This window comes from Populus nigra, chromosome 1 (assembly GCF_951802175.1).
Source record: "Populus nigra chromosome 1, ddPopNigr1.1, whole genome shotgun sequence".
Taxonomy (NCBI): Eukaryota; Viridiplantae; Streptophyta; class Magnoliopsida; order Malpighiales; family Salicaceae; genus Populus; species Populus nigra.
Window position 1 is genome coordinate 47,208,101 of NC_084852.1, and position 22,027 is coordinate 47,230,127.

At 37.2% G+C, this 22,027-nt stretch overlaps 3 protein-coding genes and 1 pseudogene across 3 annotated transcripts in view; all 4 read left to right on the forward strand.

Moving 5' to 3' along the window:
• Positions 1-21,421, forward strand: part of LOC133689658 (wall-associated receptor kinase-like 22) — a 60,560-nt gene extending 39,139 nt beyond the window's left edge. The window contains exon 3 of the mRNA XM_062109626.1: positions 20,020-21,421. Within this exon, the coding sequence (XP_061965610.1) occupies positions 20,020-21,236 (1,217 nt within the window). The 3' untranslated portion in view covers positions 21,237-21,421. The remainder of the gene's footprint in view (positions 1-20,019) is intronic.
• On the forward strand, positions 767-1,628 carry LOC133684235 (metallothionein-like protein type 2). The gene is made up of 3 exons (XM_062106824.1): positions 767-959; positions 1,109-1,189; positions 1,280-1,628. Exons 1-3 carry the CDS (start codon positions 904-906, stop codon positions 1,368-1,370), a joined length of 228 nt encoding a protein of 75 aa, XP_061962808.1. The 5' UTR covers positions 767-903; the 3' UTR covers positions 1,371-1,628.
• On the forward strand, positions 4,024-6,686 carry LOC133703592 (uncharacterized; annotated as a pseudogene).
• LOC133689676 (wall-associated receptor kinase-like 8) lies at positions 16,991-18,523 on the forward strand. The gene has a single exon (XM_062109651.1). It carries the CDS (start codon positions 17,419-17,421, stop codon positions 18,343-18,345), a length of 927 nt encoding a protein of 308 aa, XP_061965635.1. The 5' UTR covers positions 16,991-17,418; the 3' UTR covers positions 18,346-18,523.
• Positions 21,422-22,027: the final 606 nt, after the last annotated feature.

Genomic DNA, 22,027 nt, shown 5'->3' on the forward strand with positions numbered 1-22,027 from the left:
GTATTTTTCTCTCTCTAAAAAAATATTCATTTAAGCATCGAAAAGTTCTTATCTCCACCAAAAGAAACTTTTTGTAGGTACTAGTCACAAGCCACATTGGTTAGGGAGAATGAATGAGATTATTAGGACCAATTAATTAACTCATTATTCAATCCAAAAATCTTATTTATTGGCTTGTTGAATTTCCGAGACCTCATATTTTTCTAGTGCAAAAAGAAAAATATCAGATATTCTTTTTTTAGTGCAAAAAGAAATACTGGGGGTAGCTTATAAAAGTAGTGGAGTATCCAAGAAGCCTTTATGCTTTCATAATTAGTCGTTACACTGTTTTATGAACAAGAACCCATTTATTTTTCATTTTATATTTACAAGTAGTAGTGGAGTACCTATGAATCTTTCTAGGTTTTCATAATTAATCTTTATATGGCTTTATGAACGAGAACCCCCCCTTTTTCTTTTTAAAAAAATAAAATCAAGGTCCGGTGATCCACAAGAATCATTTTACACAATCTATCTAAGGCGATATATGACATTGGTTCAAGAACAAAAAAAATGTCAATTTCTTCTTTCACTAGTTAACGTACAAAGATGCATCTTAGCGTTTATCTACATTGTTATTTTTTTAATCCTGTCTTGTTTTGTGCCGATTCTAATTACTTTGTTTAATTATGAATGTCACTTTATAATTTCAATGACAAGTCCTTTGTCCACTCTTGTTTAACCCTAATATTGCAGACGCTATCACCCTAGGATCTAACCACATGTATGGTGGATATCAACCCTCTTTTTCATGAACTACACTATAAATAGCATGCCAGACCTGATATTCAATCATCCCGAGTTGATTTAGCTTCAGCAAATTCATTTTCCAAGTAGCCCTTTATCCTATTTTTCCTATAGAAGATGTCTGGATCAGGTTGCAGCTGTGGATCTGACTGCAAGTGCGGCAGTGGCTGCAAGTAATTGCTATTTCTTTTCTTTAAAACCTTTTGCCTAGAAACATCGATATCCAGTCATGCTTATTAGTTACTTGATTTCTTATTTTATTTATTTCCTTTCTCTTCTGGAGACTATAGTCTGACATCTACCTTTCTGATTTCCTTGGCAGATGTGGCATGTACCCTGACTTAGGTATCTCAGAAAGCACCACAACTGAGACAATCATTGCAGGTTTTGCACCAGTTCACATGTAAGTGTCGCACAGTTGAAATACTGTAACTAGCTCCAGATAAAAAGGAATTTAACTGATTTGCTACTGATGCTGCTGCTGCTGCTGCAGGTTCTATGAGAGGTCTGAGATGAACTTTGGTGCTGAGAATGGCTGCAAGTGTGGATCAAGCTGCACCTGTGATCCATGCTCTTGCAAATGAGAAAACTTGGGCATGGCTCCAACAAAGCAGTTATTGTGTGCTATAATAAAACAGGTGGTCATGCAGTCCATCTATGTATGATGGTGTTTGCTGTAAATTAATAAAACAGCAAAGGGTTCCTCAAAATCCTCTGTAGGATTTCATTCGCTGCTGTAGCTTGATGGCTACTGATCTTTGTCTTGTGTGTGTGTCACTGCTTTGTTGGCTTCAACTTTCAAGATGATTGAATGAAAAATGCTTGATTACTTCGTGCTTTAATAGTGTGCAAACCTTTTCTTCTCCTTTTTACCTGCAAATCATTGACTTTTCATTTGCTTTGACAATGATCGATGATTTGGCCATTCCTAATGCTATGATAACATGGTAAAATATGACTCCATTGCAAACATTATTCTCTTGGATAAGAATTATCTATAATTTTCTCCTCTCTTTTATATATATATATATATATATGATAATGCATTAATTCACATGTATTCAAGATTTAAAGATTCCGTAATCAAATCAAGTACACTAATTGTATTTGTGGCCCAAGTCAGTGCTTTTAAAAAAAAAAAATTTTTTGTTTAAATAATTTTTTATATATTTTAATTATTTTAATGTGCTGATATTAAAATTTAAAATTTAAAAAATAAAAATAAATATTATTTTAATATATTTTTAAATAATTTTTTTTTAAAAAACAATCATTACTAATTACTAAATACCAAATACTATAATTCAATGTTATACTTGATTCAACTAAAAATCTAGATGGATGAAGCTCTTAATTCAGAGTATTTTTTTTTTCCTGATAAATCTATTGATCTGGGTTTTACACCTATATATATAAACAAGTAGAATCCAACAAGAACTTCGCTATGAAAAGGCGCTTAATTTGCAAATCTCATGTTAGGAAACGTGCAATACAAATTTTTTGCAACATTTCTGCTCCATTTATGGGGAAACTATGGAATCCAAAGATTCTTGGTTGTGTGGCCATATTCATTAGATTACATATCATGGGGTATTTTAATAGGTCAAATTAAAATAAAAAAATAATTTTAAAAAATATAATTATTTAACCTAGAAAAATTTATAATTTGGATTACAAATTTAACGAATTAAATTATAAAATATATATTAAATTCAATATATTAAACTATATTTTTATATATTAAATATATTACCATCTTATCATTTTTTTTAAATATATATTAAATAATTTTTTAATTAAACTATATTTTTTTCGATTATCTAATTGTTTCAACTCATAAGTTAATTATATCACAACTTCCATATATTAATTCTTTAAGCAAAAGAAATCCATCCCACCACGAAAATCCATGCTACGCAGTAGAATAGAGAGAGGGAAAGTGATTTACCATGCACATGAGAGGAGTTAATGTGGTGGTGAATGGGGATCTTTCTCAATAATTTTGAGCTGACATAATGCCGTCTCAAATGGTGGTCTTCCGCGATGCCCTTGAACCATACAGCCCACAGAAGCCAACGAGAGCGCAATAAGAGGTCAAATTCATTCAATGAGGTTGAACGAAGGACAAAGGAGCAAAGTGCCAGCCTCGTGCAATCCATGTACAGAGACAGTAAGCAGAAGCAAGATTCGTGTTCTTGACAAAAAAAGAGTAGCCAGATAAGGGAGTCGAAGCACAAGGCTGATGTATGAATAAACAGATAGCAGCATAATCAATAAAAAGAACAGTTTTATAATCTCACAATCTCAGCAAAAATTGCCAAACTAATCGAACAACAGGTGCACTGATCAACAGTCAAATCCAAACAGTGAATTCAAGATGAGATAGGCATTGCAGATTGCCTGCCTCATTGAATATCACCATTTTTTTCCTCAAAGCTGCTGTCAGTTGAGAGAAAGCAAGATTAATGTTCTATACTGCCACGAAAAGACGAGGATGATAAAGACACCAGAGCTGAAGTATGAGTAACTCAAAAACTGCCCGAGTTAAAATATTAAAATTAAATACATTTTCAAATCCACTTCCTAAAAATATCAATACACATAACACCCTCTCGAACTTAAATTCAACAAAAAAAAATCCAATAAATTCACCACAAATCAGCTATAAAGATTAACTTTTTTTTAGAAATCATACTATCATATATAACCTAGATATAAAACATGAACTAATTCGGGTTAAAAAAATACAATAAAAAATTAATGCAGTCTAATCCAATAAAAAATAAAGATTGACTCGTGACCGGAAATAAAACCAACTAAAAACCTGTTAAATATTTTAGTTATAATCTTTTTCAAAATAATATAAAAAAATTAAATCAATTCATATATTTTCAAAAAGAAACCATCCCTACCCCAAGTTAACCCTAGCGTAGGATTTATATCTATGCCATTAAATATAGATTCAAGACCTTACATGTAAAATAAATCGAACCTTTGAGGTTCTCTCTCACGTCAATCTTTTTTATTCCAAGAGAATTATGCCCAAAAAATACCTTATAAATGCATCAATTTAATTTAGATAAGGAAAACTTGTCCACAGATGAATTAAAATATACATATTTTTAAAATAGATAAAAAAAAAAAGTATATCAATAAAAACTGAGGTGGTGACCTGTAAGAAAAAAAAAAGAACAGAAAAATAAAATAAAATCAGAAGACCCACACCAGTTTCTTTTTGGATAAATAACTAGAAATTGAGTGGTGATCGCCTCCATGTTGTCACTTTGTGCCTTCGATACTAGCAGGCAGTCACCATGGCCCCAACACAATCCCCATCCCTCTCTTGCACTGCTAATAAACCCACCATAATCACCAAAACACATGGCCCCCCACACACTCTCTATAACTCGTCTCTCATTAAACCCAATTCAAAGTTCAATTTTTTTAGCACCGAAATCATTAGCAGGACTCAAAAGACTCAAACTTTAGCTATGGCCACAGCCCCAAATGCTGCCAAGGTGACCCCAGCCGTGACTGTTGGTGTTGGAAGGGTGGGAAGGGCCTTACAAGAAATGGGTAGTGGTCAGGATTTGCTTGTGAAGAGAGGAGAACCGGTGCCGCTTGATTTTGAGGGTCCCATTTTGGTTTGTACAGGAAATGATGATCTTGATGCTGTTCTCGAAGCCACACCCAAGCCTAGATGGAGCGGTATCAATACCTGATTATATGTTACTGTTTTGTTTTTATAAAAATGGTCACAGTGCAAATTGTTTTTGCTTTTAGTTTCGTTGATTGAATTATAATATTGTATGCTCTAATTGAACCGAATGGTATTTAGGATTGTTTTGTTTGATTGAGTTGGAAGTTTAATATGTATTGTTTTTGCTTTTAGTTTTGTTGATTGAATTATAATATTGTATGCTCTCATTGAATCGAATTGTATATAGGATTGTTTTGTTTGATTGAATTGGAAGTTTAATATCTCTTATGCCTTTTGAATTGCTTAAATTTTGATCTAAAAAAAAAAGAACAGTTGAGTGACAAAATTTCAGTGTTTTCTTCATCAATGTCGTTGGATTATGCTATAATGGAATTTATTTGATCTGAAACTCTGGAATTTGTAATCTTTGCTATGCATTTTATGGCTTCTGATAAATGGCAGTGAATGATTGGGTGGATGCTGACAGTCTAGCAGATTTGGTTTTTTTCCAGAATGGGATGCTGGAGCCATGGTTTCAAAGTAAAGGTCTCGGTGATGCAGACCAAGTGCTGGCATAGTTTGCTGTATCAAAGCTTGGAGAACCTCCTACTGATGGAAAGACTGATACCAATCCTGAAGGACTGACTGCAGCATATGGAAAATGGTCATCTGCAGTAGCTGCTAGATTGCATGCTGGAGGGCTGTCCTGTAAGGTAAAGAAAGTTTTCTTAATCTTCATCTGATTGTAACCATTATAAGGGAATTCATTAAAATCTAAAAAACACAGGGATTGGAGGTTGACACAAAAAGGTAAGATCTTCAGGTTTAACTCTGTAATCAAAGATATCTTACATGAAAGGCAAGGTTGTCACTTTGATGGGGTGGGTTTTCTGGGTTATTTCTTTTTTTTTTTCAGCGTTCAAACTTAGTCTAACGTTCCCTCTTTCCCCTTTACATTCTGAATTGTGGAATTCACATTCTGATATTAGTGTGGCATATTTACATTTTTATTCATCGTTGCAATTAGGTTCTTGACAAGGAAGCTTTTCAGAAGCAAATGTTAGAGAAGCTGATCTGGATCTCAGCATTCATGCTTGTTGGAGCTCGTCATCCAGGGGCAACTGTTGGTGTCGTGGAGAAAGAATTCCACTTTGAGGTAAAGCTATCTTTGACAATGGTGTCTATTTAAAGCATCAGAGTTTGAGTTACTGCTTATCTTTCTCTAGTGTTTATAGTTTATACTTGGATGATTTAATTTGTTTCATTCATTATTTATTTCTTAATGCTTTCATTTGATTGCAGCTAATCCGCTGTCTACTTGATGCTATTTAGTAAATCCCATTCCCTAGTAGTGCTACTTCTTTATGCTTTGTGGACTTTAAGATATAAATCAATTGGATGATGTAATTGTGAAACTAGGTATTTCTTGCACATGATTTTCTGTTTTCTATGCGGTGTGCATATCTAAGCAAGTCATGCTCCAACAACTTGGCAAAGAGCTCTTTCCTTTCAGCCCTTCGCTAAGCCTCCTCCCCTTTTGCAGACCTTTGCTTCACAAGATTATGATTGTTAAGTTCTTGAATTTGTTCGTGCACAATAAAATCTCTAAAATGTATAGATCTGATTGATACTGACATTTGTGTTTCCAGGTGTCTAGCCTTATTACAGAACTTGCTTCTGCAGCAGCTGCAGAAAAAGGAATAGTATTTGAAGAAGCTATCGAGGAAAGATTATGTGCCTATGCACATGCTGTTGCCCACTTCCCGACAGCTGTTAAGGAGGTACAAGTTTTTGTTAACCTTAGCTTTAAGCTTTTAGCACAACTTTATCAATTTTGATTGAGTTGGTGGATTCGAACTAGTTTGATAAATATATGTTGGTTAAGAGACTTGAGCCTGCTTGGACCTAATAGAAGAGGGTTAAGGGAGGATAAAGTTTACCTTATTTTGTAGCACATCTACTGCAAGAACAAAATAAAATTGCAATCTGCTTCTCACTTGAAAGTTAACTTCTTGCAGTTTAAATGGAGGAATGGCTGGTTCTATTCTCTCTCCGAGAAGGCGGTTTCTGAAGGGAAGCCTGATCCTTGCCCCCTACACACATCGTGGCTTAAAGAGTTAAAAGTAGTCTAGGATATGAAACTTTTACTTTGTCAATGGACAGGAATGCATGCTTCTCTAAAGACCACTTGTGGATGCAATTAAGTTAATGATGTTAGGTTTGGTTGCCATTACATGTGCAGCAAATGGTTGGCACCAACCATTAACTATTGGCAGCCACCATTGTTGAATGAGCTGGAGTTTGGCAGCCACCAATGTTGACAACAAAGCAAGAAGAGCTGCCATGAAATGCCTATAAATAGAGGCATTATGAGAGAGCAAAATTGAGAGAGTTGTGAGAGTGAGGGAAAACATGAAGTGAAGAGAAAGAGGAGCTGCTGCCATGGGCAGCAGCCCTGCTGCCATATGTAGCAGAGTGTGTGAGCTGAGAGTTGAGTGATCTTCCTCCATGTATTTATTGTATCCTTTCTCTATCCCTAAATAATATAGACTCTCTCCCGTGGATGTAGGCGGTTTTGCCGAACCACGTAAAATATTGTCTCAGTGTGCTTAGCTTCCGATGAGCAACTATCAGTACATCACCGGTCGAAATTCCCAACAATTGGTATCAGAGCTTATGGTTTAAAGCAGTGTTTGATTTTTGCTCAAAAATGAAAGTTCTCAAAATGGTGTTTTGACCATACCACTGTGTAGAGGAGGACGAGACGAAGCCACTGGTGAAAACAGCGTCAAAACCGAACGTCGGACATGGCCGCACTCTCCATCACTCTCCGGCAAGACGTCTGCCCACGCGCGCAGACGTGCCCCACGCGTCTTCTTCACCCGGATGAGTTGACCCGACCTGAATACCAGTTGACCCGACCCATGTGACTGGCCCGGATATTGATGACATCAGCGTGACGTACAAATGACATCATCATGAACAGTAGACATGCCAGGGATGAAATTAGCATGATGTAAATGTGACATCATCATGTACAGTAGCATGTCCCATGATGACATCAGCATGATGTAAGTGTGATGTCAGCAGCCACATCATTGACCAGTCAGCAGACACGTCAGCAAAGTGGGACCAACCGGCCACATCATCAGCCGCGAGCCGAGCCGAGCCGAGTGAGCCGAGCCGAATTGGAGCCGAGCCGAGCCGCGAGCCGAGGGACAGGATCCAGTGTAGCTGATCCTACGTGCAACCGGATCTGAGATTGAATCTGAGCCGTTGATCAGGCCAGAATTGTTTTGATCAAATCTTAGCCGTCTGAAATGCGATTTGGACGATTTCAAACTTGTTTCCAGCTAATTTGATCGTTCCGGATGCAATGGTACGGTCCGATCATTGAGATTTGAGACCGAAAGTGGTGGTGGTGAATTATTAAAGAGAGATTGCCCGATGTGGAGGCATCTGAAGGGCATCATGGTGGTCGATGGAGATGAAGAAGAAATCGCACATGTTTACCCAATTGCATGTGCTGAACTGCTAAGTGGGGAGAATTTTTTCAGTTGCCTTGTGGGAAGGTAAAATTGGGACACTCTGGACACCCGGTCATGTGGATAATTTGAGGTGAAGAGTGGAAATTGATGAAGACCAATCTTGACGAATCTAAGAACTGGTAGTCTCGCCAGATATTGAGAAATCATGTATTAAACCAGTATATTCCAGATCACTTGTAAAGGAATGCCGGGACAAAGCTAGCAAATGGTTGTATATACGGAAAGACAGTACGATGGATAGATATGGCCTAAGAAGTTATGTCTAGGAGATTGGGTTTTAAGCGGGACCAGTGTGACCCCTCCAATCTTTCCTGGGAACTTGCTTAGTGGAAGGATTATCCATACGGTACTATTTTCGTATATATAGCAGTTTGTAATGAAACGGTTGAAGACTAGCAAGACGACGACATAAAGGAACAGTTGGGTTCCGTATGTTCAAGGATCTGATGAAGTGGTGATTTCTCCGAAGAAGTTAGATTCGGTGAGTGTGATTTCTCGAGGGGAGAATTGATGAAGACCCTGATAATGGAAGAGAAATACAGCAAGGGGATAAAGATTGGCACCCTATTTTGACTTGGACAGGTGTTGTGACAGGATGAGCTGCTGTCAAACACAAGCAAGGAATAGGGAGAAATCTGGAGAACAGAAATTGCACGAGGGCACGCAGAGATTGTGCACGAGTACCCGTAGGATCCAACGAGGTACTATTTTGAGACAACAGGTGCAAGGAGAAGAAGTGTTCCCAGATGAAGCTCAGAGCAGAGACTGTTAAAGTTTGTACAACAGGAAGTCTCTTATGCTCTTGATGAAGACAACAAGCGAAGACCTTTCCAATGCATGCAAGGATGGAAAGAGAGCTGTTGCAGAAGCACCTAATTGAGGGGGTGCAAATGCCTGTAATATAAGGCAACTGCCTATGATGAAAGGCGAAGACACCAAAGAGAGTTGGTGTAGGTAGAGCTGTCAAGCAGAAAAGCACAGAAGCTCCAAACATAGAAATCGAGGTGGAGGATTACGAGGAGTATACCGCAAGTTTCTCTTTCTATGTGATTAGTGGCAGCTATCTCTCCCATAGTGCACATGGTGGTAGAGAATTCTAGAGCCACTTTGAAGCATCTCAGCTGAAGGAGGATGCGACCACCTATGAAAGGTGAAGACACCTTAGAGAGAAGGTGTGCGGGCCGTGATAGAAGCCCCAATTCAGACCGCCGCATGGTGATGAGCGGAAACACCGAAGGAGAAGGTGTGTGAGCCATGATGTAAGCCCAGTTCAGAACGCCCCAGAGCCAATGTGATGGCTAGACATGAGTGGACAGGTGTATAGCCAATGCAGAATTGACTTTCATGGATATTGCCCCCATGCTAAAGATCAATGAGCTAGAAGACATTTGCCTTGGACAATAAGTGTGTGACTTGTGGAGCATTAAGACGCGGCTGCTATGAAGGAGCAGAGGGCATGCGCAGGTTCCGCGAACGAGTTGACTCTTGTCAAGGTGGTGAGCTCGGTAATGGCATTGTAATACTCAGAGTATGAAGACATATATGGATCAACCTTTAATGGGCTGCCCCCATAGGTGAAGGTGGAGAGCTACCTGGACTCTTACGACTAAGAGCGAGAGACTCACGGAGAAGTAAGGCGTGGTTCCTAGGGTGGAACAGAGGGCAGGCGCAACTCCTGGATGAGTAGACTCTTGGAAGAGTGGTGAGCTCGTGATCATATTGAGATACTCAGATAATGACTGTCGCACTTGGAAAAAGAAATTTCCGTTTGAGGGGGTGTTGTAAGCCTTTATGTAAGGCTTGATGAATCATTCCGGACCGAGCATGGTTGATACGCTCGAAGGGGAATGTTGTGTTCCAGAGACAAGCGTTAACACTCTTCAGATGTGATGTGAGAGACTATCTGATTGTAGTGATCCTTTTGTGTGAGAAAAGGTGTGCTTTGGTAACTCTGATGATTGAAAGGTTTAGCGAGTACCTGTAAACTCGACCACAGACGCTCTCAGAATGGTAAGCTTGGAAGAGCTGCAAGATGCAAGCCTGTGCTGAAGAAGCAAGAGGACAGTTGCCCCACATGAATGGCAAAGGGGGTGATTGTTAGGTTTGGTTGCCATTGCATGTGCAGCAAATGGTTGGCACCAACCATTGACTATTGGCAGCCACCATTGTTGAATGAGCTGGAGTTTGGCAGCCACCAATGTTGACAACAAAGCAAGAAGAGCTGCCATGAAATGCCTATATATAGAGGCATTATGTGAGAGCAAAATTGAGAGAGTTGTGAGAGTGAGGGAAAACATGAAGTGAAGAGAAAGAGGAGCTGCTGCCATGGGCAGCAGCCCTGCTGCCATATGCAGCAGAGTGTGTGAGCTGAGAGTTGAGTGATCTTCCTCCATGTATTTATTGTATCCTTTCTCTATCCCTAAATAATATAGACTCTCTCCCGTGGATGTAGGCGGTTTTGCCGAACCACGTAAAATATTGTCTCAGTGTGCTTAGCTTCCGATGAGCAACTATCAGTACATCACCGGAATTCCCAACAAATGACAGTGGTGTACATGGCTGTTACTGTTAATGGTGGTTTTTTTTTTAAAAAAAAAATGTTCAGATAAGGAAATTGCTGAAATGAAGGCTGCAAATAATACGAGGGAAAAGAAACCAACTTTCAGGACCTTACAACCGGTATTTTGTTACGGGGTTTGAATCAGCTTTTAGGCTTAAAAGCTGAAAAGGCAAATCCCACACCCATTCTTGGATTGAAGGCTCATTAGTTGTTTGAGTTAGGTTTTTGACTGATCTCTTTGACATTTTTTAACAATCTTTACCATAACAAGGATCAATTCAAACAATAAAAAATATTCATATGGCTCAAATGCAGACAATAAGAGCAATTTTGCTGATTTAATTGATGAAAACACAGTGGGCACTATGCTGTTGCAGCGCATGCATGCTACAATCAATCTTTTCGATCCGAATGTTCGTGACTTGGGAGCTATGAGGGCAACCTTCACCTTGAAATTGGATGTACGAGGGTATTTCAATTACGAGATCAATAAACTTTATATAGCCATTAGATACCCTCTGAGCTCTTCTTCTTCTTCTTCTTCTTCTTTCTTGTTGTCGTTGTTCTGGTAAGGGGCACGGGCACCCTGTAAACCTCCTAGAAAGCTTTGGGCTCATGGTTAATACCATAGTCATCATATCCCATCTGGCTCATAACTCAGCCTAGCCCAGGTCAAGAATTGGGCGGGTCGAATAGATAGCGAGATCAATACACTTTCTATAGCCATGATAGGCAAGCCTCTGATTTCTTCTTCTTCTTCTTCTTGTTTTCTCGTTACCAAAATCGGTGAATAGGGGTGCTGGTACCCTGTAAACCTCCTAGGAAGCATAGGGCCCATAGTTAACACAGTAGACTGCGTCCCTAGTGTTAAGCCCAAGCACACTTCATAGGCCGAGTAGAGAAGCAACCATTCCTGGAACCCTAATTGTTTTTTCAGCCATGACAGCTTGGCCTCCTAGACATACAGTATAATACAAGTGCTAGACTTTTCAAATGGTTGATTACTGTCCTTGCACCCTCTATTTTCTAATGACAAGTGTTTTATTTGGAATATTGGTGGATCTCAAAGCTGCTAGAAAGTCTTTCAATTGGATTATATTGTCTAAATGGTCTTAATTTCAATTAACAAGAAAAATCCTTCAACGCATAGGAATTCGATTTCCAAAAGATAACCATCTTCTTGAAGTTTTAAATTTCTATGATTCTGGAATTTATCTCGTTTCGACTTCGAAAACAATTGCAATCTTTCTTCTCTTCTTCTTTGCAGCAGCTGAACAAAGAAAAAAAAAACCAATGGTAAAAAAAATAAACTTGAAAGAGTTTTACTGTAACTCAGCTAATGGAAGTGTTTATTTTTTCTAAAAATTTCAAGCTCGAATCTCTCATTTGTAAACAAAATAAAAAAAAATAATCAAAACCATATGAAAATTGACTAGTGACTCTCCGAACTGTACAATTGACTAGCTAACAGTACTGAACACGAATTTTATATTCATTACTTCCTTGAAAAATTCAATTTGAACCGATCTCTGGAGATCAAGTAACTAGACGACTTTTCAACTACATGCTACTGAAAATCTACTTTCCACCGGTGTTTATTCTTTAATTATACTAGCTGGTTTGACCCGGTGAGTCACCAAGAAGGTACAAAGAAACATCTCAATTCTTGCTTTACAGGGATATATGAACTTATTTAGGATCGATTTGGAATCAAAACTTTCAAAAAGAAAAGAAAAAAAAAGGGGGGGAAATGGTTTGGAAATTGGTGTTTCAATTGATGTTGATGATGCTAATGTTTCAAATAGTAGCAACAGCAGCACCGATCGCAAGGTCTGGTTGTCCAGATCGTTGTGGAGACATCAACATTCCATACCCCTTTGGAATACGAAAAGATTGCTACATGAATGAATGGTTCGCCATAGAATGCAATGCAACTGTCAACCCTGCTAGAGATTGCTGGCATTGGCACATCAAATTGAAGATGTATGATAGCTCAATTCGCACTATTTCAGGAGTGCGACATGTGAAAGACTTAAAGAAGAATCTTTTATCCGTAGGACAATTTGATAGTCTTGGCTGTAAGATTCGAACAGACGATGGAATCATGAAAATTATCAAAGGAGCGCTGGTGGTTTTAAAAGCAAGAAAGACAGTTGCAAATATGTTTGTATTAATGTGAGAAACACATCATGAGGCAAAAGCGTCAATCGCATCAGCCAGTCCTGCGGAAGAGAAGACGATGATGTGGCATAAAAAACTAGGCCACATGTCAGAGAAAGGTTTGAAAGTTCTCTCTGATAAGAAGTTACTCCCTGGGTTTACAAAGGTTACTTTACCCTTTTGTGAGCATTGTGTTACAAGTAAACAGCACAGGTTGAAGTTCGACACATCAACAACTAAGAGCAAATGCATCTTAGACTTGATTCATTCTGATGTTTGGCAACCACCGGTTGTATCCTTGGGAGGAGCAAGATACTTTGTATCATTTATAGATGACTTCTCCAGGAGATGTTGGGTGTATCCAATTAGAAGGAAGGCAGATGTGCTCGCAGTCTTTAAAACTTTCAAAGCGCGGGTAGAACTTGAATCTGAAAAGAAGATCAAGTGTTTGAGGATTGACAATGGAGGAGAATATACTAGGGATGAATTTGATAACTTCTGTCAACATAAATATATCAAAAGGCAGTTCACAACGACATACACTCCACAACAAAATGGAGTGGCAGAGCGGATGAACATAACTCTATTGGAAAGAACAAGAGTAATGTTGAAGGCTGCAGGTCTAGGAAAGCCATTCTGGGCAGAAGCAGTCAATACCGCATGTTATGTGATAAATCAATCTCCATCAACTGCAATTGAGTTGAAGACACTGATGGAGATGTGGACTGGAAAGCCAGCTGATTATTCTCGATTGCATATATTTGGAAGTCATGTGTACGTGATGTACAATACTCAAGAAGTTAGCAAGCTGGATTCAAAATCCAGAAAATATGTATTCTTGGGATATGCTGATGGAGTTAAGGGGTATCGCTTGTGGGATCTCATTGCCCACAAGGTAGTCATCAACAAAGATGTTATATTTGTAGAAGATAAAATGCAAATGGAAGAACATAATAGCATTTTAAAGGAGACTACAGCAATCCAGATGGAAAATACTCAGAATGATACTTCTTCTGAAGCTGCACCAGAGCATGAAGAACAAGAACAAGAACAAGAAGAAATAGAGTCCAAAACTCCTGAAGTTCGACGGTCAACTCGTGAAAGAAGACCATTGGCTTGGCATTCAAAATATGTTACTGAGAGCAACATTGCATACTATCTTCTAACAGAGGATGGAGAGCCATCAACTTTCCATGAGGTTATCAAAAGCAAAGAGGTATCTATGTGGATGATAGCAATGCAAGAGGAGATTGAAGCTCTGCACAAGAATAACACTTGGGATCTTGTTCAGCTATCACAAGGAAGAAAGGCCATTGGTAATAAATGGGTTTATAAGATAAAGAGTGATGACAATGATCAAGTGGAGCGGTATCATGCAAGATTGGTGGTGAAAGGATATGCTCAGAAAGAAGAAATAGACTTCAATGGGATATTTTCCCCGGTGGTACGACTTACTACAATCAGAGTAGTCTTGGCGATGTGTGCTATATTTGATCTTCACTTAGAGCAGTTAGATGTGAAAATTGCATTTCTTCATGGAGAACTTGAAGAAGAAATTTATATGCTCCAACCAGAGGGTTTTGCTAAAATAGGCAAGGAGAACTTCGTTTGCAGGTTGAACAAATCTTTATACGGTCTCAAACAGGCACCGAGGTGTTGGTACAAGAGATTTGATTCCTTCATAATTAGCCTTAGGTACAACAGACTCAGTTCAGACCATTGTACGTATTACAAGAGGTTTGAAGAAGATGATGCTTTCATCATTTTGTTGTTGTATGTGGATGAAATGTTGGTAATAGGCCCCAACAAAGATCGAGTCCAAGAATTAAAGGCACAGTTGGCTAGGGAGTTTGATATGAAAGACTTGGGACCAACAAACAAGATTCTAGGGATGCAAATTCACCGAGACAGAAGTAAGAGGAAGATTTGGCTTTCTTAGAAGAATTATTTGAAGAAAATCTTGCAACGCTTCAACATGCAAGATTGTAAGCCAATTTCTACCCCACTTCCTATTAACTTTAAATTATCCTCAAGTATAACTCCTAGCAATGAAACAGGGAGGATGGAGATGTCTCGAGTACCGTATGCATCAGCAGTGAGAAGTTTAATGTTTGCCATGATATGTATAAGACTAGACATTGCACAAGCAATGAGAGCAGTTAGTCGATACATGACAAATCCTAGTAAAGAGCATCGGAATACTATTAAGAGGATCTTGAGATATATCAAGGGTACCTTAGATGCCGCATTATGTTATGGAGGATCAGAATTTACTGTTAGAGGTTATGTTGATTCAGATTTTACTAGCGACCTTGAGAAAAGAAAATTCACTACAGGTTATGTGTTCATAATTGCAGGAGGAGCTGTGAGCTGGGCTCTAAACTTCAGACTGTTGTAGTTTTATCCACAACAGAAGCTGAGTACATGGGAGCTACACAAGCTTGTAAAGAAGCAATATGGATGAAGAAACTTATGGAGGAACTCGGGCACAAATTAACAAGAGAAGATTCTTTTGTATTGTGATAGTCAGAGTACCCTACATATTGCAAGGAATCTAGCGTTTCATTCAAGAACAAAACACATAGATGTTCAGTATCACTTTGTTCGCGAAGTAGTGGAAGAAGGAAGTGTGGACGTTCAGAAGGTTCACACAAAGGAAAACCCAGCAGATGCTTTGACCAAACCAGTCATCACTGATAAGTATATATGGTTCAAATCCTCTTATGGCCTAGCAGAAACGTAAGCAGCATGAAAATGAAAAGTATATAAAGGATAGAAGAATCATAAATAATCAAGTGTGAAGACTTGATTAAATCATCAAAGTCCTTAAGTGGGAGAATGTAAAGCCATTTAATTAGGTGGCATAATTGATGGGATTTGAGTGGGAGATGAATTGACATAATTGGTGGAGGATGAGTTGTTAGGCATATATTCCTCCATAATTTATGACCTTTATCCTCTCACTCTTGCCTATAAATAGGCAATTAATCTAAGCCTTAAATGCACACCAAGATAGAGAGAAAGAAGAGAGAGTGAAGAGAGAGTAATCCCATAAAGTTATGAGGTATTTGTGAGAGGGAATAAGTGAGGTGTTTTCTCCTAGTAATAGAGAGAGATTTCAGTTGTTCTCCTATTGTTAGAGAGAGGTTGTAATTCCCACATTACTTAGTAAAATCCTTCTATACTTGCCCGTGGACGTAGCCAAATTGGATGAATCAAGTAAATTCTTGTGTGTCTAATTTCTTATTTTATCATATCCCTTGCCTTTTATCTTATCGGGTTTGCATGCCAGCATCTTAACACTTTCTATTTTGGGCAAGTCCTTAACAGAAAGTAGAAGTCTAGCCATGCATTTTATTATGTTGATGGAAGATAATAACTCTTTGATATTCTTGATGTTAGAGTTAAGGGGTGCTATCAAAACGAAGAAGTCATCTTTGTTGCTGATATTGCAAAAAGATGCTTGAATTTGAATGGGAAAAGTCGACCTTGAATGAGAGAAGTCACATCAGAATTGGAGAGGATAATTGGACTGTCTCAAAAAGAGCCAAATATTCAACAAAACTGTAAAATATGAAGGGAAAAAAAACCCTCATGAATGGTGCAAGCAATGACTGGGATGCAGCTTCGACATCAATTACGGGTGATTTTGACAGTGGCAGGACTCCATCATCTCATGGTGAACCACTACTAAATATTAAAACATGGTGATTTAAGAAGACATACCAATGGAGTAATGGGATTATTTTTCCTGCTGTTACTGTTATTGTATAATAAAAATCAAGTTTGCTGAATCGCTATAAATTAAACACATGTGTCTGTCTCTGTTTTTCCTTTCCCTTGTTACTATTTTGATGCGAATTAAACATATAAACATGTAATATGCTTTATCAAAGGAGGGTGTAAATTATGCTGATTTTGCAAGTCAATAGTTTTTAGATTAATTTTGTCAAAGAATAATGTCGTTCGATGTCAACTTCTGCTGTAATAAAGGAGGAGAGAAAAATAGGAGGATTAGGGTCCACACAGAAACACTCAGTCCAATAACTTAAGTTTGAGATTCACCTTGGAAATTTCGGTTAAGTTTCTCCGTGATATAGAATTTCTATAAAAAATATGTTCATTGTAAGTAGTACTTATCTACTATTTCTAGATATTCCACATTATAATAAGATCTTGGCATGCACTCAAGAGAAACGACTTTTCTTCCCCTGTTTTATTCATAGCATCGTCGTCTACACGCTATTCTCTTTAGTTTTAGACTAATCGTCTTTGAATTGGTTAGACGAAAGTCACCATCACTCAATTTGAGAATCTTAATTTATAGTCTTGTGGAATTTATACATTATTAATCAAAGCTTGGAAGTTGGGAAGAAACATCCCAACTCCAATTAATCTTACGAATACTCGAATTAAAAATATGGGTGCATTGCTTCAAAGGCCACCATGTTATATATATAGATAGATTGAGAGAGAACTTTTCATTGAATTTGCTTCCAATGATTTGGACAGTTCGCTTACTCTTTTAAGGCAGTCTTCTCTGTCTAAATTCGTATTTTTTTTCTCACAAATATAGGGAGCAAAGAAAGATCTTTCCCCCCTCTCTCTCTATCCTTCCATTATTGATCTCCAGCAGTATCTAAATCTGCAATAGAAGGGAAGGCATGATTCCTCGTGGTGTCTCTTTAATTTTTTTCCTGCTATTTCTAGTTCCTGAAATAGCAACTGTATCAGCACTAATTATGGCGAGGCCTAATTGTACAGAGACTTGTGGAAACATTAGCATCCCTTTTCCATTTGGAATAGGAACAGGTTGTTACATGAATGACTGGTTCTCAGTTGATTGCAACAAAACAACTGCGGATTCTCCCAGCAGGGCTTTCTTAAGCAGAATCAACATGGAGGTCTTCAAGATTTCATTAGGGAGCAGTGTGGTTCGAGTAAACAGTCCAATAATTTCCTCCGGCTGTTCTGGTAGAGGTGCCAACTTAGCCATTAATATGACTGGAAGTCCTTTCGCCTTCTCTTCCTCAAATATCTTCATCGCAATGGGCTGCAACAATCGTGCTATATTGAACCAAATTGAGCCAGAAATTGTTGGGTGCACGTCAACTTGCGGTTCTAGTGCAGAGGGTCAAGAAAATAGTTACTGTTCTGGTAACAATTGCTGCCAGACCACAATTCCCTCAAGTCTCCAGGTGTTCAACGCGAGTTTGGGGACCACAGAGCACCCTATTAATGATCAAGGCAGGAATCAATGCAAGGCAGGTTTTATAGTAGAGGGAGAATGGTTCCGGAACAATATATCAAGTCCCGAGGTGGTGCAAGATGTACAATATGTTCCAGTAATCCTGGATTGGGTTATGTATTATGGTACTGTCATCCCTGAAGGTGTAACATTGTATTCTGATGCAAAGAATTCTGATGCAATGTATTGCGACCCCCCTATGAACTTAACTTCTGGTACGTGGGGTTTGAGAACAGTAACATTGTATTCCAATTCAACTATTTGTAGTTGCAACTCGGGCTATGATGGCAATCCGTATCTTCCTGATGGATGCACTGGTATGATTCGAACACGCTTAATGTGATTTTTAATAATAAAAAATAATAATAATGGAGTACTGAAGCTTAAACAGTAGTCAAAAGCTCGACTTTTGAATGGCTCCAATCACAAGGCAATCACATGAATATACTCACTAGCTCATTGGATTTCCTGAATCATATATCGATGAGTGCAAAATTCCCAGGGAATATTGGTGTTCGGGGATGGCAAAATGTGTGAATGTGCCGGGGTGGTTCAAGTGCGAGCTTGACAAAGCTAAGATCACTTTCTTGAGTAAGTTCTTTTCTCCTTCTTAATTTATAGGAACCTGAAACATTGGTTTAGAGGATAAATTGTGTTTGGGAGACAGTAGAAATTATATATTTTCCCTTGTCTGAGAGAGTGGAATGGGAGCTACGAGAAAATTAATTCACGTCCATGACTGCCTTTTTTATCTCCCCAAAATATGGATAGAATGAGGCAATGACGTTATAGTACTTTCTTAATTATTAATTTACATCTTTACCCTTCTCTAAGTACCCTTGGTTCTCCCTGTAAATCATAGCATACGATATAATTCTGTTTTGTTTTAATGTCACCTTCTTTTTTTCTTTTTTTTAATTATTTAAATATAGCAAGAACTGGATACTTAATGTATAATTATCTATAATTACGCTTTTCCACTTATATGAGAAAATTTTAAATTTTTTGTATGGTTTTTTCTTTTTTGCGTGTTTGAGTTGTTTGACATTGCTATTGTTGAACAGTGTTTTTTATACTAATCGATTCGGTATGTTTGACTTGGAAAGTTCTCCATTTGCACTTCAAGAAGAAAAAAACTATTTTTAAAAAAATATATTGATTTTATTTGTGGGAATAAAAATAAAAGTGGTATGTTAATTAAAAAATTAGGTTAATTGATTTATTTATCTTTATGTATTGGATTTATTCTTCCATGTGTTATTTTTTTATATAAAAAAATCATTTTAAGAAATTTTCAGTCTTTGTATGCACGGATATATAGATATTTTCTCTTATATACTCTTTTGTCGATGAAAATACCCCTAAGACCTCCAACAACAAAAATAAGTCTTAAAATATATCAAAGTTAAAAAAAAACAAATTTTGAAAACTTAATAAAACATGAAAAACCAATAAAATAGAAAAAAAATTAAAAATATATTTAAGAAAAAACCTAGAAATGAAAAAACCTGGAGAATACCAAAACATTTTAAATAGATCATAGATATTTTTTAAAAAATGGTAACTAATAAAATTTTTGAAAATCCATATCCTGTGGAACTTATTTTGTTGCCACAGATATAATTTCTAGTTGTGAGGCTTTGTTGGCATGATTTTTTTTATTTTTTATATTATTTTAGTAAGTTTTTTTTTGTTCACTGTTCAATTTTTTTTTATTTTCTTATGTTTTGTGGGCTTTTAATGCTTATTTTTTATTATTTTTGTAATTGTTTTAGGCTTTTTAAAATTAAATTTTCTTTTGGAGGTTGTTGTGGCTTTTTTGTTCAAAATAGTGAAAGGATATATAAGGAAAAAAAATATGAATACACAATAGCATATAAGAATATAAGAGTTAAAAAAAAAGTATATAAAAAAAATATACGGCAGAAGGTTACCTCCACCCAAAAAAAATACGTATAATAATACGTATGCATGTATGTATCCAACTTTTTTCTTTTTCTCTTGCGAGCAATGGCAGTTCTAGGTGCGGCCACTGGATCGTTGTTGCTGCTTGTTGGTATTTGGCGGTTATATAAACTTGTAAAAAAAAGGAAGAACATTGAACTGAAGAAGAAGTTCTTCAAACGAAATGGTGGTTTATTGCTGCAGCAACAATTATCCTCAAGTGATGGAAGCATTCAGAAAACAAAAATATTTACTTCCAAGGAGCTGGAAAAGGCAACCGATCGTTTTAATGATAATAGAATACTTGGTCAAGGTGGCCAAGGAACTGTTTATAAAGGAATGCTAGCAGATGGAATGATCGTTGCTGTTAAAAAATCCAAAATAGTGGATGAAGAAAAGTTGGAAGAATTTATCAATGAGGTCGTCATCCTTTCACAACTCAATCATAGAAATGTGGTCAAGCTGCTAGGTTGTTGTTTAGAGACGGAGGTTCCTCTGCTAGTCTATGAATTCATTCCCAATGGAAATCTCTTTGAGTATATTCATGACCAGAAGGAGGAGTTCGAGTTTTCATGGGAAATGCGACTAAGGATTGCTACTGAAGTTGCTAGGGCACTTTCTTATCTTCATTCCGCAGCATCCATTCCGGTTTATCACCGTGATATCAAGTCTACAAATATAATTTTAGATGAGAAGTTCAGAGCAAAAGTATCAGATTTCGGAACTTCAAGATCAATCGCCATTGATCAAACTCATCTAACCACTCATGTTCAAGGCACTTTTGGATACTTGGACCCAGAGTACTTCCAGTCTAGCCAGTTTACCGGAAAAAGTGACGTCTACAGTTTTGGTGTTGTTCTTGCAGAGCTCTTGAGTGGGCAAAAACCAATTTCTTATGAAAGGCCGGAAGACAGGAGAAGTTTAGCCACTCATTTTATTCTTTTGATGGAAGAGAACAAGATATTTGATATTCTTGATGAACGACTTATGGAGCAGGACCGTGAAGAAGAAGTTATCGCAGTCGCTAATCTTGCAAGAAGATGCTTGAACTTAAATGGAAGGAAACGACCAACAATGAGAGAAGTCGCGATAGAGTTGGAGCAGATTCGGCTGTCAAAAGGAGCTCTTCATGCACAACAAAGTAGTAAAGAGCTTGAAAACATCAGGGATGAAGTTCCCAGGGTATGGGAAATTGCTGGACCTACTACTTCAGTAACAATTGGCGATTTTAGAAATGGCACGGCTCCATCTTTGGATGTCCAACCGTTGATTTCTCACGAAACATGGTGATTAAGGACATCCACGACATTTATGTTCATTTGATTTGCAAGAGTTCTAGACAATTTTATAATTTTCTCGTTGTATTTCCCTTCATCAGACGTTCCTAAACTAATCGAACAACATATATGTATAATTAGTATTTTGTGCCTTGTGGTAGTTCTATTAATTTATGATCTCTCCGTGTGATTTTAACACTCCTTTGATTTTCTCTATCTCCCAGCAATGTATAATAATTAGTATTGTGTGCCTTGTGGTAGTACTATTTATGATCTCTCCTTGTGATTTATCAATCCTTTGATTTTCTCTATCTCACCCCACTCCCAACAAAAGTTACTCTAAATCCGAAAGTTGAAAGATCATATTTTAGTTTCAATAATAGTTATTAAATTTGGTCTAATTTGGCTCAGCTTTTAATTTAAATAAAAAAAGTAATCATGTCAAATTTAATCTATCTCAGCAAGATGAACACCAAGTATTTAAAAAAAAAAACAAAGAATGAAATCATATCATTTATAAAAAATAATTCATCCAATGATCCAATAATATGCACCCTTTTTTAAATTAGATGATTTTGTTTTAGTTCCTCTTCTTTTCTTCTTCTTTTTATTGCACCTTTATAGGCCCAAATTGATGACCAATTATAGTACATTTATTAAGGAAGGCAAGATTCAAAAAGAGAAGACTAAAATGAAAAACACAACAAAAAAAGATGGTTTTGCTAGAATTGTGGCTAGACATATACTTTAGTCCTCCAACTTTTAAGATTATAAGCTTTTAGTCATTAACAATTTATAAAATTC

Coding starts and splice junctions, on each gene's coding strand:
- LOC133684235 (XM_062106824.1), top strand. CDS start 904: ATGTCTGGATCAGGTTGCAGCTGTGGATCTGACTGCAAGTGCGGCAGT. Junction 960..1,108: donor AAGTGCGGCAGTGGCTGCAA/GTAATTGCTATT, acceptor TTTCCTTGGCAG/ATGTGGCATGTACCCTGACT. Junction 1,190..1,279: donor GGTTTTGCACCAGTTCACAT/GTAAGTGTCGCA, acceptor CTGCTGCTGCAG/GTTCTATGAGAGGTCTGAGA.
- LOC133689676 (XM_062109651.1), top strand. CDS start 17,419: ATGATTCCTCGTGGTGTCTCTTTAATTTTTTTCCTGCTATTTCTAGTT.